Source organism: Alternaria arbusti (genome assembly GCF_024043155.1).
Source record: "Alternaria arbusti strain BMP 1465 chromosome Unknown scaffold_4, whole genome shotgun sequence".
Classification (NCBI taxonomy): domain Eukaryota; kingdom Fungi; phylum Ascomycota; class Dothideomycetes; order Pleosporales; family Pleosporaceae; genus Alternaria; species Alternaria arbusti.
Genome location: NW_026249944.1, coordinates 1,251,656 through 1,266,200, shown reverse-complemented (window position 1 = coordinate 1,266,200; position 14,545 = coordinate 1,251,656). Strand labels below are relative to the sequence as shown.

At 51.7% G+C, this 14,545-nt stretch overlaps 5 protein-coding genes across 5 annotated transcripts; 2 read left to right on the top strand and 3 right to left on the bottom strand.

Moving 5' to 3' along the window:
• Positions 1-518: 518 nt before the first annotated feature.
• J4E86_004069 (uncharacterized protein) lies at positions 519-2,087 on the top strand (the record flags this gene model as incomplete). Its single annotated transcript, XM_051444616.1, has 1 exon — positions 519-2,087. The coding sequence occupies one exon, from the start codon at positions 519-521 to the stop codon at positions 2,085-2,087; it is 1,569 nt and encodes a 522-aa protein (XP_051304241.1).
• Positions 2,088-2,163: 76 nt separating this feature from the next.
• On the bottom strand, positions 2,164-3,897 carry J4E86_004068 (uncharacterized protein; the record flags this gene model as incomplete). Its single annotated transcript, XM_051444615.1, has 3 exons — positions 2,164-3,227; positions 3,286-3,388; positions 3,442-3,897. The coding sequence occupies 3 exons, from the start codon at positions 3,895-3,897 to the stop codon at positions 2,164-2,166; spliced, it is 1,623 nt and encodes a 540-aa protein (XP_051304240.1).
• Positions 3,898-5,139: 1,242 nt separating this feature from the next.
• On the bottom strand, positions 5,140-6,817 carry J4E86_004067 (uncharacterized protein; the record flags this gene model as incomplete). Its single annotated transcript, XM_051444614.1, has 4 exons — positions 5,140-5,865; positions 5,912-6,571; positions 6,626-6,753; positions 6,802-6,817. 4 exons carry the CDS (start codon positions 6,815-6,817, stop codon positions 5,140-5,142), a joined length of 1,530 nt encoding a protein of 509 aa, XP_051304239.1.
• A 1,851-nt stretch (positions 6,818-8,668) lies between these two features.
• Positions 8,669-9,573, top strand: J4E86_004066 (uncharacterized protein; the record flags this gene model as incomplete). The annotated part of the gene is made up of 2 exons (XM_051444613.1): positions 8,669-9,294; positions 9,345-9,573. The coding sequence occupies 2 exons, from the start codon at positions 8,669-8,671 to the stop codon at positions 9,571-9,573; spliced, it is 855 nt and encodes a 284-aa protein (XP_051304238.1).
• Positions 9,574-12,721: 3,148 nt separating this feature from the next.
• Positions 12,722-13,975, bottom strand: J4E86_004065 (uncharacterized protein; the record flags this gene model as incomplete). Its single annotated transcript, XM_051444612.1, has 2 exons — positions 12,722-13,595; positions 13,644-13,975. 2 exons carry the CDS (start codon positions 13,973-13,975, stop codon positions 12,722-12,724), a joined length of 1,206 nt encoding a protein of 401 aa, XP_051304237.1.
• Between the last annotated feature and the right edge of the window lie 570 nt (positions 13,976-14,545).

Genomic DNA, 14,545 nt, shown 5'->3' with positions numbered 1-14,545 from the left:
ATCCGTCAGTAATAAGTTCGGTGATGGAAAGAACGGTGCCATCAGCTCAGCATATGCGCCACTGGCTTCGTAACCTGCCGCATCCTGGGCCAGGACTTGATGGATTTGCGCATGCGAGGAGACAATTGCGACATTGCGATTCAGCACCTTTGCCCGAACGATAGCTCTATTCTCTACGGCCTCCGGGTGCTGTCTTTGGAAATCGATGATACGCGATGTGATGAATGCCTCTGGCGAGTTGTGGAACGAGAAGCTTTCGGCAAACCCTCGCAGTGTCGAAGAGCTGCCCAAGGGAAGTTGCGGTTCTGGCTTAGGCATCATGGAGAGTGGATTTATCTATGAACTACAGATCGCAGCAACGTCTAACCTCATATCGCAACGGGTATCTCGGCTGCGGGGTGTGGTGGCCGCTACGTCATCGATTTTGCGCCACCGCTTGGTATGCAACGAGTCTAGACACAGCTGATGTCGGCATCTACGAGGTTTCACGTTTCAATACAACCAATATTGCACTGAGAATGGACATGAAACGTCCCTACGATGATGGAACGAAACGGCCTTACCAAGACGAGATGGTACCGACCACGCACGCAACTACTTCCAAGCAATCGCTTCTCCACAACGCCTACGCATACCTCTGCATTGCGCTTTTGTTCGTCAACTACTTCCTGGCGCAATACGACAAATTCATTCTATCTTACTTCCAGACTTCTGTGTTAGCAGATCTCTCATTGAGCTCGACCCAATATGGCCTTCTCTCAGGCTACGCAACAGGCATTGTCTACGCCATACTCGCTCTCCCCATCGCTTTCCTGTCAGACTATACATCTGCTCGCGTATGGGTTTTGTGCGTTACAGCGGCATGGTGGAGCTTATGCGTCATCTTTCAGTCTCTAGCAAACAACTTCGGACATTTATTCTGTGCAAGACTTGGAATGGGTATCGGACAGGCAAGTGTTGAGGCACTATCTATCAGTCTCATCAGCGACCTGGTGGGATGGAGGAACGTGTTCATTGGAGAGAGCGTACTCTATGTTGGAGTATACATTGGCGAAGCCATCAGTGGCCAGATTGCAACCGCGTTTACGGAAACTGGCACGAGTTGGCGCACAGCTCTACGAGCCATCGGTATCACGGGATGTGTTGTAGCGGTGCTATTGAGACTCGTCTTGCGGGAACCAAAGAGAAGAGAAAGCCTGGTTCAAAGGCACGCACGCCATCACAGCAACAGCACAGACGAGGATCTCGCCGATATACCACCGCACATCCAAGGTACATCGAGGTCGAAAGCAGCAACGTCTGATCTGCATGCTACTTTCACATACATACTCCGCATGAACTCCTTCTGGCTCCTCATTCTCTCCGCCGGCTTTCGTCAGTTGAGCGGCAACGTCTTCGGATACTACATGCCCAGCTATCTCGGCGATACATATCCTTCGCATACCGAAATCTTCTCGCGTTACGGCATCATCGTCGGTGTCGTCGGATCAGTCGCGGTACTCAGTGGCGGCATCTTGACCTCGGTACTGTGGCCACGTACGAAACTAACGCCTGTCTATCTGACCGGCATTGGAGGTATGATCAGCTCGCTTTTCGTTCTCCTCATGATCTTCTCGCGCGATATTGCCAATGGTTCGGAAGACCGAGGCATCAAGATTCTCTACGGCGTCATGAGTCTTGCGTACCTCACTGCGGAACTCTGGCTAGGCTGTCTCTTCGCGCTCATTGCGCTTCTTCTCCCTCCGCGCTATAAAACATTCGGTCTCGCTATCTGGGGTAGTGTGCAAGTTCTCATTTATTCTTCAGGGCCTCAGATCATTGGCCTGTCGTTGATGGATGAGGAGACAACGAGTGAAAGCTACAGGAGGGTGACACAGTTGTGTTTGGCGATCATTATCCCTACTGGTTATTGGCTAGCTGGTGTCGGGTTCCTTCTCTCGATACCTTTGGTGAAAAAGGACTTGAGGGAGGAGTTTGTTGTAGGGAGGTTGAGTAGTAGAAGGACGATTGGGTTTAGCATCTTCGCAGGGGTGCTGGCAACTGTTGTGATCACCTTGTTCGTTGTAAGCTTAGTGTATCAAGCGTAAACGCTGATAGCGTATCAAGCATGAATCATTCCTCGTCATATTCTACATAGTGATTTTCCGGGAACAACACCATCATCTACTTGAAAGACAAGCCCAGAAGATCTTCAACAGCTGCATATAGCGGGCAAGCATAGTCTGCCTCCAGCAGTGGCCGGACAGTCACACCACTACTTCCGTCTTTGCCCAGCACACCCAACTCTTTGCCAAGCGCACTACCCACTTTGGGCCATCCAACGCCACCAGCGGGGTTCTTCGCAAAGTTTGCCCAAGTCTTCTGCATGAAAGCACTCAGTTCAATCTGTTGCTGCGTTGCAGTACCGAACTGGCTCGAAAGCGGATATGTGCCAAACACCTCAGGAATCTCGGCAGTGTGATAGGCGCCTGGATCGGGGAAGATCCCGACCGAAGGGAAGACGGGTGTGAACTGGTATCGATAGGTTGGGCGACCAGAAATGGCGAGGTAGTTTGCTAGCCTGGCGGTGGTGCATGTGAAGACTAAATCTGTGCCGAGCCTATCGGATAGCTCGTAAAAGTCCGTGATACCCTGTGCAGCATACGCCGCGATTATGGAGTCACGAACGACTTGCGATGTAATGTTGTACTGGTCGAAGAAGTTGTCCAAGGCCGTTTTACCGTCCGTTACACCGGCTACTGCTAAGAAGGCACGTGCTTCGTTCAGGTTCGTTCCAAGCATGGTTGGTACGTTGGCAAATTTGCCAGTGGAGATGCTGAGTCTGACGTCGGGGACTGATGTGCCATCGTTGTTTACAGGTGGGAATGCGAGAGAGTTTGGCTCAATATATGCTTTGATGTCCACGGCAGGTACCTTGCGAAGACACGCAATGTCTGTGCAGCCGAAATGCAGCAACACCTGCTTGTAGTTGACGAGGCCGTTTCCGGGAAGTACCGCGTTCTGAGACTCAAGGATAGCCGATGAGAATGGAAGTGGACTGGGTGGATTGGCCAGCAGTTGCTTCACTGACTCGCCGCCTGCGGATTCGCCGAAGATCATGACGCGGGAAGGATCGCCTCCGAATTGCACAATGTTATCCTGTACCCATTGCAATGCGAATCTCTGGTCCAAGAAGCCAGCGTTCTGGGAGCCGAAGGGTATTTCGGGCGAGTTTGAGAAGCCGAAAACTAAGATTGGGCAAGTTAGATACGAATAATCTCGACGTATCATGACGGAAATACTCACTATTTGTGCGGTAGTTGATAGTGACCACGACGACATCTTCGTTGATTGCTAGGGAGCTTCCGTCGTAGTACTTTAGTCCACCAGTTCCGAAAGCCAAGTTACCCTGCACTTGTCAGCATGCTGTCGAGTCTGAGTAAACCGACAGTAGATGCATACTCCAAAGAGCCAAAACATAACAGCCTTTTTGCTTGAAGATGTCACATCCGGTGGTGTATAGACATTGAGATACAGGCAGTCCTCACTCTCCGCTGGCGGTGGAAAGGTAGGGTCATTGAAGTACTCTATGGTTCTATCGCGAACACCGCCAGTACCAGAAAACTGCTGAATGCATGATGGTTTGACGTTTTGGGCTTGAAGAGGACTAGACCAAGGTACTGCTGCTTCGGGCGGCGCAAATCGAAGAGGAGGCGATTTAGCAAAAGGAACTCCCAGGTAGGCGTTCGCTGAGGCTGCTAACGATGGCTGGTTTGAGGGCTTGGTCGTGGTTCCTATGATGACACCAGAGGCAAGAGTGACTGTTGGTCCGTTCTCAACGGGCGCTGACAGGACTGTTGGGGCAAAAGAGCATAGCAACAGCGCTTTGCTCAAGGACGAAGCGATGTGCAACGCCATCGTGGAGGTAGGGGATGATTGAGGATGTAGAGTTGGAAGTCACGCAAGACTCTCGGATCATTTACTTCCATGTTGGGAGCAGCTGTTATAAGTCGAGATGACAGCACGCTAGGGCGATTTGATTTGGATGCTAGTCTGTCAGCACGATGTCGATAGTGTATATTGTGTCGGTGTTGTATGCAGATCATCGTCGGTCTTCGTTTAGCCTGAGCGGTAGTTGAGGTTACTCCAGGGTTTAAGCATCTTCGGAGGCATGGTGTAGCCTATGATCGTGGAAGGAAGAACGATCCACGATTCAAGCGAAAGCGAGAACGACAGCCTATGCCCCAGCATCCGGAGTCGTGGCTCCAGGTGATCGACAAATAGCGCGCGCGGCCAGATGCTAGAGTCCATTTCCCCTGCAACAGATCTGGATGCGGTCTACAAATCGCTTCCGGTGAGCTCCTCTTATAGTCCGACCACCAATCAGCTTATTGACGATGCCTCGGCACTGCGCAAGCTCCCCTTCCGCCGTAGATCATCCGCTCGTTCAGCCAATCATCGTACTCGGGTACCTCGGCAAGAATTGCAGGCATCGACCGTCATTGGGGTACTGACGCGATTTGTGGCTGTCAGACACCAGATGCAATGACTTCTCCGCATCTCGTCCGTCTCACAGGATTCTTGGTGGTCGTACTGTCGCGTGCGAAGTCTCGCTATTGAATGCGGGAGTGTAGGGTTTGTCGCCGGAGTTATTCGTGCTTTCCCTGGACCATGAGAACGCTTGCAGCACTGGTGTCCATGCCGAACAGTGAAGTAACGGTCGATGTACCTCGTCAGAGAAAGTGTGCGATCTGTTCTAATTCGTGTGGTCGTCTTGTCAGAGCGGTAATGCAGGAGGCCAGCTTCCCAGTTAGGGGATTGCGATCTGCGACACCTGATGGCGCCAAGCTGCCATTACCTAAGCAACGATATCCTACCCGGGTAGCTGGAGCGCTGGGCATGTTGAGTTAGTACTAGGTATTGCAGCGCATCGATGCAGATGAAGAGTGAGAGTCAATATCGGAAAACCAGTGCATCACAGGTCACAAGCGCTGAGATAAATGCAGGAGTATGAAGACGGAGTTGTTGATTGAATGCCGCCTGAACCTTCCTGGGTTGGAAAGGTCCAAGCGCGTCCGTCCGCCTTCTTTGGCGACAAGAGGGAATGACGCCGAGCTGTCGGCCATCATCGATCGCGCCCCCTCGTCGCCTTCATTCGTCTTATCTCTTTACTGTTTCAATTGTCTCAACACCAATATCCTTCTCATGTTCCATACCCTTATTCCTTGCAACGACTTCTTCCTCGGTCAATATCGGCTTGCCGCGAAGCTGCGCCCAAACAGCCTGGTGCATCGGCCTTAGGAAGAGGGCGTCCATCTCCTCAAGACTGATACCTTTTGTCTCGGGTACGAAGAAGAAACTCCAGATACCCATTGCGACTAAGATGGTGGCGAAGAAGAAGTAAGCCCCATAACCTAGATCTGAGATCATGTATGGGGTACTGCGGGCAATGATGAAGGAACCCAGCCAAGTATCCGCTGTAGTGAGCGAGACGCAAAGCATACGGATGTCGAGTGGGAAGATCTCGGAAGCGTAAGTCCACGTGATCCCCTGCCACGTAGCGCAGATGATAAAGGCGTTGATGTAAACGCAGACCATAGCAAGGTAGCCCCAGCCGTTGCGTGTGACATCGCCTCTCAGAGCAGCTCCAGCTGGATCAGCCTTCATGACATAACCGCCGATGTACCACATGGGTATGCAACCGAGCGCAGCTCCCCAGATAAGGCCCTTGCGACGACCAACCTTCTCGACAACGATGAAGGTGAAGGTAAACATGCCGAGTGTCTTTGCGATACCGTAGAATCCAGTGGAGAAGAGCTTCAGTGACGTTCCAGAAATACCAAGTGTTTCGAAGATGCGAGGTGCGTAGTAGGTGATGATGTTGACCTGATAGATTAGCCTCTATCGTGTCGTGCAGATGGTATATACTTACACCAGTGAAAGACTGTAGGAACATGAGCGCAAGACCAATGGCCATGCGGTTACGCACACCCTTCTGGAATAGCTTCATGAACTGTTGCTTCTTGCTCTGTCGATTGGCGCTACGTCGTTCGACTTGCGCGCGGATCTCGCTCATCTCGTGCTGGATGTACGCATGTGACTCGTCGAGGCACCGAATCTTACACAAGATGCGTTCTGCGCCTTCGAAGTTGTCCTTCTTTGCGAGGTATCGAGGCGACTCAGGGCACCATGCGACACCGAGAAGCAAGAGCAGACCAGGGATGAGCTGGATCGCAAGAGGAACGATCCATTGCGTCTGGCCTTCGACGCTAATGGTCTGATCACAAGCATAGTTGATCCAGAAGCCTAGCATACCTCCACCTTGCGAAGCAATTTCGAAAATGCCGACCAATCTGCCACGGATAGAAGGTGGAGCTGTTTCAGAGATGTAAACAGGCACGACCATACTTGATGCGCCAATGCCTAGACCTGCTACGGCTCGACCGCCATAGATCATGTTGAGACTACCTTGAGAGGCAGTCATGAGTGTGCCGCCAAGCAGGAATACCGCGGACGCAAATATCATAGTCTTTTTTCGACCAATGCGTTCCGCGAAGGGGAAAGCGATAAGCGCTCCGAAGAAGCATCCCGCCTACTCATTGTCAGTCCGCGGCGACTCTGCAATAGCTCGTTTCTGGAAACCTACCTGGAAAGTAGAAACGATGTTGCCTTGAATTGTGTCGCGATTGCTCTTTGCGATGTCGTTCATGCCAAAGTCACGAATGAAGGACTCGAGTGCCATAGTCCCGCCAATAACGGCTGTATCGTAACCCACTGTTTCGACATTAGCTTTTACACTCAGACTGATTCAACTATACTTACTAGCTAGCGCAGACATCGAGGCGATGAGTGCGATGAGGTGGATCCGCCAGTTGCGGACCTCTGGCGGGTCCAGAGTACCAGATGCATGAGTGTTAAAGCAACCCATATGTTGGTTAAAGATTTAGTTAAGTTGATCGTAAGATAGATAGATAGAGTATGGTTTCTAGCCTGATTATGAGCATTCTCAGCGAAGGGTGTGTGTGCTCTTATGCCCGCTGCCTCGCTTTGCAGGCCTTCATTGCCGAGCCATCCTTCATGATGCTACCTCGCCATCACTACAGTCATACCCCGCGGGGAAACTGCACGAGGACTAGCATCGTCCCATGTTTACCGCAACAGTTGCTGTTCCAAGCTATCTCTCGGATCATCGTAGCGAATCTGGGGAAGGGTCCACTTGGCAGTCGACAAGGTCAAGCCTTACCGTATGGTTGGCATCTGGGGTCGCGATATTTTATAGGCGGAGAGCCGCATGGAGGATGCACATAAGGCACTTGGCGGCCGACCGTTATCGACGGTATGGGTGGTTTGACAGAACAGTAGACGCCGGTAGCGTGTGCGGGGTAAAGAGCGGGTCGGGGGAAAATCTATGCCCGTGGTGGAACTCCATGCCTTTTTCGATCTTGCATCTGGTAACCTAGTACCTTCACCTCGACCAAACGAACATGGAACAACTTGAGCAGTAAACGTGTTTCTGTCTGTAAATGGCCTGCCTGTAAGATCGAACCATGGATTCGCGATATGCAACATCCGTCTCCACGGACAAAAGCCGAATGCCGCATAGCAGCTGCAGATTATCAGACCACACCTGGGCATGCTCGCGCTCCCCTGGCACGTGGCAGGATGAATATTTCCGCCCCAAGATACCAAGCCCTGGCATAGCCTCTCTTGACATGCACAAGATGACGGAGCCGCCGTATACGATAAAATTGCGGGACGGTCCTTCGCACCTGGGCACGGCGGCAAGTCGCTTAGCTCGCTACTGTCAGCAGCAACAACGTGTTTGGCTGGCTATATCATGCTCTACACCTCACAAGAGTATTGGCATGTTGACTTGGACTGCGCTAGGGTAAGACCGCGGCCGACAACGTATCTGACGTCTCGCAAAGGCGATGTTTGTCATCCCAATGAGAAGCGTGCGACATCGCATACAAAGTGGCGACGCTGTGGTGCGGCGTTCGAATCTGTCTGGTCAATTTCGGAAATGTCGAAAGCCTCTAGTACAATCCCGGCGTATGGCAAGAACGTCAATGGGGAGGACTTGCTGAGATGGTTGAAGGACTTGAAAGTTGGAGACAGGAAATGAGCTCTGATCAGCGTCAGGCTCTCCTTGGTATCTCATTTAATGCGTCAGCTTCGAATATGGAAGAACTATGATCACCTCTGGGGCGGTCGGGGTAGTTCTTTGGTAGGAAGATGTAGTGGAGGCATGTCTGAGTGTCGTTAAATGCAAGGGCGTTGGATGCAAGACTGAAGCCGTACGTAGGATAGCACGTACAAGACCATGACAGGAGTCAAAATCAAGTTTTTGTATATCGTCATGGGTCTTGAAGATTACTGCATTGAGTGATGGTAGTAACAGAAAGTCGTGGTGAAAAGTGACGGGATCTCAAAAAGCATACGCTGCACGTGATTAGCCCTAAAGTGGAAAGGCTCGTTGATAAGTGGGGCATCTGCTGTGGGAGGGGCCTAGGCCCAAGCTGCAGCCGCTCCCGCCAGCTCTCCAGGCGTTCAGGTACTCTCTCACGGCGCTCCCTCCATGTTAGTAACACCCGCCACACGAGCATTTCAACCACTCCGATCACTCATGACGAGCGCATATTATCTCGCAAGACCTTTGTCCTCCCGATCACGAAGCGCGTCACCCAAAATGGCCGACACACTATCCCTCGACGAGATACCCACCCTCACCTTGCTCTACAAGCTAAAGAAGATCGTGCCAAGCGACGACAAGGTCCAGTCCACATACACCGCGTCCGCTACCCTCAACGACAAGATCAGTGTCATTCGACAAGACATCACAACGCTAGCTATTGACGCCATCGTCAACGCCGCGAACACTTCCCTTCTAGGTGGTGGAGGCGTGGATGGTGCGATCCATCGCGCAGCTGGGCCCGGCTTGTTAGAAGAGTGCGAGACGCTGGACGGTTGCCAGACAGGCAGTGCCAAGATCACAGATGGCTACGAACTGCCTAGCAAGAAGGTCATTCACGCCGTTGGGCCGATATACTGGAAGGAGGGCTCGCGCTCAGCAGAACTATTATCAGGCTGCTACCGTACAAGCCTGGAGCTAGCAGTCGACAACGGCTGCAAGAGCATTGCATTCTCAGCGCTGAGCACTGGCGTCTACGGCTACCCCAGCGGCGAGGCTAGCACAGTCGCACTCGAGACGGTGCGCAAGTTCCTCGAAGAAGAGGGCAAGGCGGACAAGCTTGACCGCGTCGTTTTCTGCAATTTCCTCCAGAAAGACGAGGACGCCTACTTCAAGAACATCCCGTAAGTCTCAGCTGTCATCAGTGTCAATTCATACACTAACGACTACTTAGTGACTACTTCCCACCAGTCGACTCCGACCCCAAGGCGCAAGAGGAACAGTCCACTGAACCCTCCGACCTCGCATCGCAACTCCCAGACGCCCCAACAGCCGACCCTAAAGATACCGACGATGCTCGACAGCCATCTCCGAAGAAGCAGAAGACCACCGACACCGACGATGACTTTGTCGTGGTCGAGAAAGATGACATCAATGAGGACAAGGCGAAGCCTGAGCTATGAGATCATCACAAAATAATTCGATAATGACGGCGAAGGTTATGGGTGTTTTTATCGGCTTATGTCAGTACACGTTGCGATTTGGGCATACTGGGCGTTCGGTCGTTGGGCATGGGAGGCTTATACCCTGGATACGAGTCATGAACGACCCACATTGATTCTCATCAATTGAATGACATACACGCACAGTCGTGTCTTGTTCTTAGAAATCCGCGCTGTCCCTTGATCTATTCGCAGACTAACTTCTCACGATACCATTCACTGACAGATTTGTTCAGAGTATTTCCGCTGTGTGTGCTTGCACAGGGTGATGCTCAGTCACTTCACCAAAAGATACAGATTGCAGCCGAAGCCAGTCAAGACTATTTCCATCAACATTTCGCCTCTACTATAACTCGCACTACGACCGACCTTTCGCAGGAACAATCACTACAACCATCAGCCACCATAAGATTCCCTCCAAACCATGCCGCACTTCCTCCAGCCGCTCATCGCCGTTCCATTGATCCCGGATTACAAATACAACATAGCTTCCGTTGAAGAAGACGATGTATGCTACATCTGCCGCGAGCCATTCTCTATCGACGACTGCTTACCCCTCCAGATCACAGCATGTGGCCACATCGTGGGAGACAAGTGCTTGTTTGAGTGGATGAAACGGCAGCCCGGTTTATGCCCCTACTGGAACCATCTTCTCCCCCATCGCCCTGCCCATGAGAGCTCCATGATTCGCACTGTGGTCGGTTCGCGTGTTGGCTCGGTGTGGTTCCACGTCTTCGAACGCTACATCTTAGATCTACCGTGTCTTTCTATTCGCAAGGAGATCCAATGTGTTATAAGTCATCCGGATTGGTATATCAATGGCAGCGTCCAGAATTCCCATATCATTTTGCTGGCAATGCGGAATGTTGTCGCTACCTGGAACATTGGACTTGTGGTGTTGCTTTTCCGGCGCTTAACTCGCGATAAGCAGTTTGGTCGAGACCCTGTATCGTTAGTGGGGAAGATTCTGGTATTGGCCATCACTTTGGTCAACATCTTGACTTTGCCGACTTTGGTAGCTACAATTGTTGACTGGTTTAAGAGGCGATCTAGAGCTAGGGCGGCAAGCACTCGACTGCGACGATGGTAAGGTTGGGGCCGAAACTCAAAGCCAGCGTATTTCTCAATTTCTTTGATCCGGTGCTGTCGAGCCAGTGTTAGATGAACAGTTCTAAATTGAGATCTTTAAACAGTTGTCCAAAGTGCTAGAAAGATCTCCTGATCATTCACTATGCTTTGTTGTACCACGCTAACCATAAGATGCATATCTATGTAAGTGCACTCAACGAGCAAAGCGTCACTTCCGACTCTCGATTACTAAACTTCCCGATACCAGACTCTGCGCGTCGACGTGAAGTCCTGCTCCATCTCGCCAACTGGCCAATGCGTATCCTAGGGAGGAATATTGTTTTGATAAACCGGAGAAGGTCGGCGTGGGCTATATGTCCTGTTCTCGGGCGATTCAGCTAGACGCGGCGCATCGACGATGCCACAACCTTGAGTCGGTGTCGGCATAAAACTGTCCTTACTCCGCGCATGATTGCTGGTAATTGCTGTGCGTAGCGTGCTAGGGGTCAGCGCCTGCGAATCACGTTGGACATCGGCGTCGGCTTCGAGATCCGTTCCATCCTTTTCAGATGGCGCGAGACCACGCCTGTGGAAGCACTGCCGCACAGTGGTGAAAATTCATATGAGGATGGGTATGCCGACTAGAGCGCCAATGACGCACCCAGCGATTATACCGTTTGTCTTGGCGTCGTTGGGGTCAGGGCGATGGGTTTCATCATATGAGTACGTCGGTGTGGATGCAGGCACGGTAGCTTCGACGTACGGATATGATGGAGATGGTGTCCAAGGTGGGACCGTTGGTACGGGTGCGATGGCTGGATCGGACCAGGCAGGTTGTGTCCACGCAGGTTCGGTCCATGCTGGCGCGGTGGGTGTCCACTCCCACTGGCGCGCCTGAAGGTCGTTATCGCTATTTGATGCGGATGCTGTACCCGTGATTATGGATGCTGCCATTACCGTAACTTTTGTTGTCTCCGTAATGGACAGAGAAGGGCGAACCGGCGCTGCGGAGACGATCGATACGGTCATAAGAGCGAAAGTGAGAAAGGGTAACAACATACCTGTTGCAGATGCAAACAAATAGAAGGTGTATCTACAGCTACTACCGAGATGCTCACTACTGTGACGTTCGATCCAGCGAACTGTGAAGATTCTGATCGTATGTTTGCTGTCCTGCGTGACCGTTACCCTGTGGTCCGCCGAATGCAATGGTTACTTCGCGCCTTGAAGGATCTGCTCCTGGGCTGCGCTTGAATATTTTCAGTTAGTACGGTGATGGTGTTGTCAGTATATAGGGCGCGTTGTGAGATGACATTGCTGAGGTTGTCGCTGGCAGTGATACGTAGATAGTTGATGGCATGTCGTGGCGCTGGCGATTCATCATCGATGCAATATACGCTTCGACAAGATAAGGTACAGCGCTAATGCACGTACTTCTCGTATAGTAGATATTTAGTAGTGATATCCGGATTCGTGTCACGCCGAAGCCGTGTCGATGGGTACACGCGCCACATGCTCGCCCTTGCAGAGCTCCACATAACAGATCTGCGATAACCACGCCGAGACTACAAGCTTGAGTGTATGTCTTCGGGGCAAGAAAAAACTTTGCTCATGTCATCCGAACGTATTTGACCGGTCCAACGTACGCGTGTCTGCCACGAAGGACGTAGTACAGTACAGCAAAGAGAACGACGATCCCATATCCCAATACTGCCCAGTTCATATCTGTAATTGTTGGCCGAGGCCCAACTGGGAAGAAACAGAAGATCCAAGCAAACAGCAGGAACAGTACAGCGATGATGTTGATCGGTAATCCAAGTCGTCCCAGGTCGAACTTGGACGGCAGAAGCGGTTCACCTTTTATGCGCTTCAGGGCAACGCACGAGATCGTGATCAGGTACGAGGTCAGCATCGAAGCTACACCAAGCGAAATGACCTGCATGAATGCGACGGTGGAGCCGAGGTTGATACACGACAAAATTACGACAAAGACCACCGTTATGTAGGTCGAATTGATCGGTACTTGGCGCTTCGTTGATACCTACTCGCCGTCAGTTCTCGGTTGAAGTGATAGCCATGGCGAAGTAGGCTTTTGACGAACCTTGCTGAAGACATGCGCAAATGGGACGCCATTATCACGCGCGAAGGCAAATACCTGGCGTGAACTTGTTGCCATGATAGCAACGCAAGCGAAAATCGCAACGACCAACATCAAAACCGTCAGCGCAGTCGCGCCGCCTACGGACTTGGTCGTGTCGACGAAAACTTGAATGAAAGGCGTGCCAAGTGGGGTCGTAAGTACAGAGACTGTGTCGGTGACGCAGAAGCAGAAGGTGATTGCCATGATCCAGCCGAGCAGCCCGTTCCCGAGCCACGTCCACATCATAGCGCGCGGAATCACATGGGCAGCATCGCGTACCTCCTCCGCCATGTGTGCTCCCGCTTCAACGCCAACGAAGGAGCTGGTAGCGCTCGTGAGGCCAAGAATGACCGCGAGCGGAATATTCCCCCACATCATATTGTCCTCAAAGACCGTGAAGACGTCGCTGGAAGAGTGGCTTCTATCGCTCATGACCCAGAGTGGAATTACGACAGCGAAGAATCCAGCAACGTGCAGTATGACGACGCCTCCTTCTATCAATGGTAGATGGCGAGAGAGGTATGTGTTGAACACCAAGCAAATGGCCAGGACAGCCCAGATGAGGAGCGTTCCGTGCCACGCCTTCGGAATGTACGACGGATTGTTCAAGATGATGAGGCCCTGGATCTGTTTGCCGGAAAGATACGAAACGGTTGCTGCACCGGTCTGCCAGCCCAGAACCCCGAGCCAACCTACCAGATAGCTGAGAAACTTCTGGCAGCTTGGTGGTGCGAACTCTGATACCCAGTGGTACTGTGCGCCAGCCGTTGGTGCCCTACTAGAAGTGAGTAAGTATCATTGGAGGTGATCAAGCTATACGCACATCGATGCCATTTCAGCCAGCGAAGCAACAACGAAGCCGAACCCAATCATGACGATGAAGTATCCCCAGATAAGCCCTGCTGTTCCTCCATTGGCAAGAGCAAAGACGGATGTGGCAAGGATAGTCTCCCAAGTCGAAAGAAGAACTATGCAGAATCCTAGAATGGTGATAGAACGGAAGTTCCGCCGGGTTTCCTGCGTCTTTCCCATGCGATGCATGTCATGAGCGTCCGCTGTGGTCGCATCCTTCTCAGCCACGTTGTGATCCATGCTATGGTCGTTGAATATATCTTGAGGTTCTCCGATGTGTGCTTCTGCAAATTTGCTCGACATCATCACGCTGGAGGATCTTTGAAGGGAGTAGAACACAGAGGGAAGTAGCAAGTCCCCATCTCGTGCGTAGACAAAGATGTTCTTATGCCTGAGAGGTGATGCAGTTGTATCCTAGTCGACTTACGCCCTGCATATGTATATGGTAGCTCAATGAAGTCAATACCTGCGCCTCGCTGTAAAGACGACTTCGCGTACCGATGCTGCAGTATTGATTAAGCAGCTTGCGACCCAGCGCTCGTCATTGGCAGACGGCTGGGCGTACAGCGAGCAGCGATAAGTTTTGTCTTACGGTGAATATCGCACTGCCGAAAGCATATGGATGATGCCGTTTGTGCTGACAGGTAGATATAGCCAGGCCTTACGATGCAGGCAATCTGCCATCAGAGAGATCATTGGTAGGTAATATGCTGTGATCTGGCTATCTGCAACCGTGTCGCACATGTGGAAATCTAGACATTCATACTCATCGGTCAGAAACTCAAAGACCTGCAGCGAGACAATGTCCGAAAGTCATGATAGCAGTGGAGGCTATCTGTGCTGTGTGAGAGCGTGCTGAGCTCTGGAGAGATG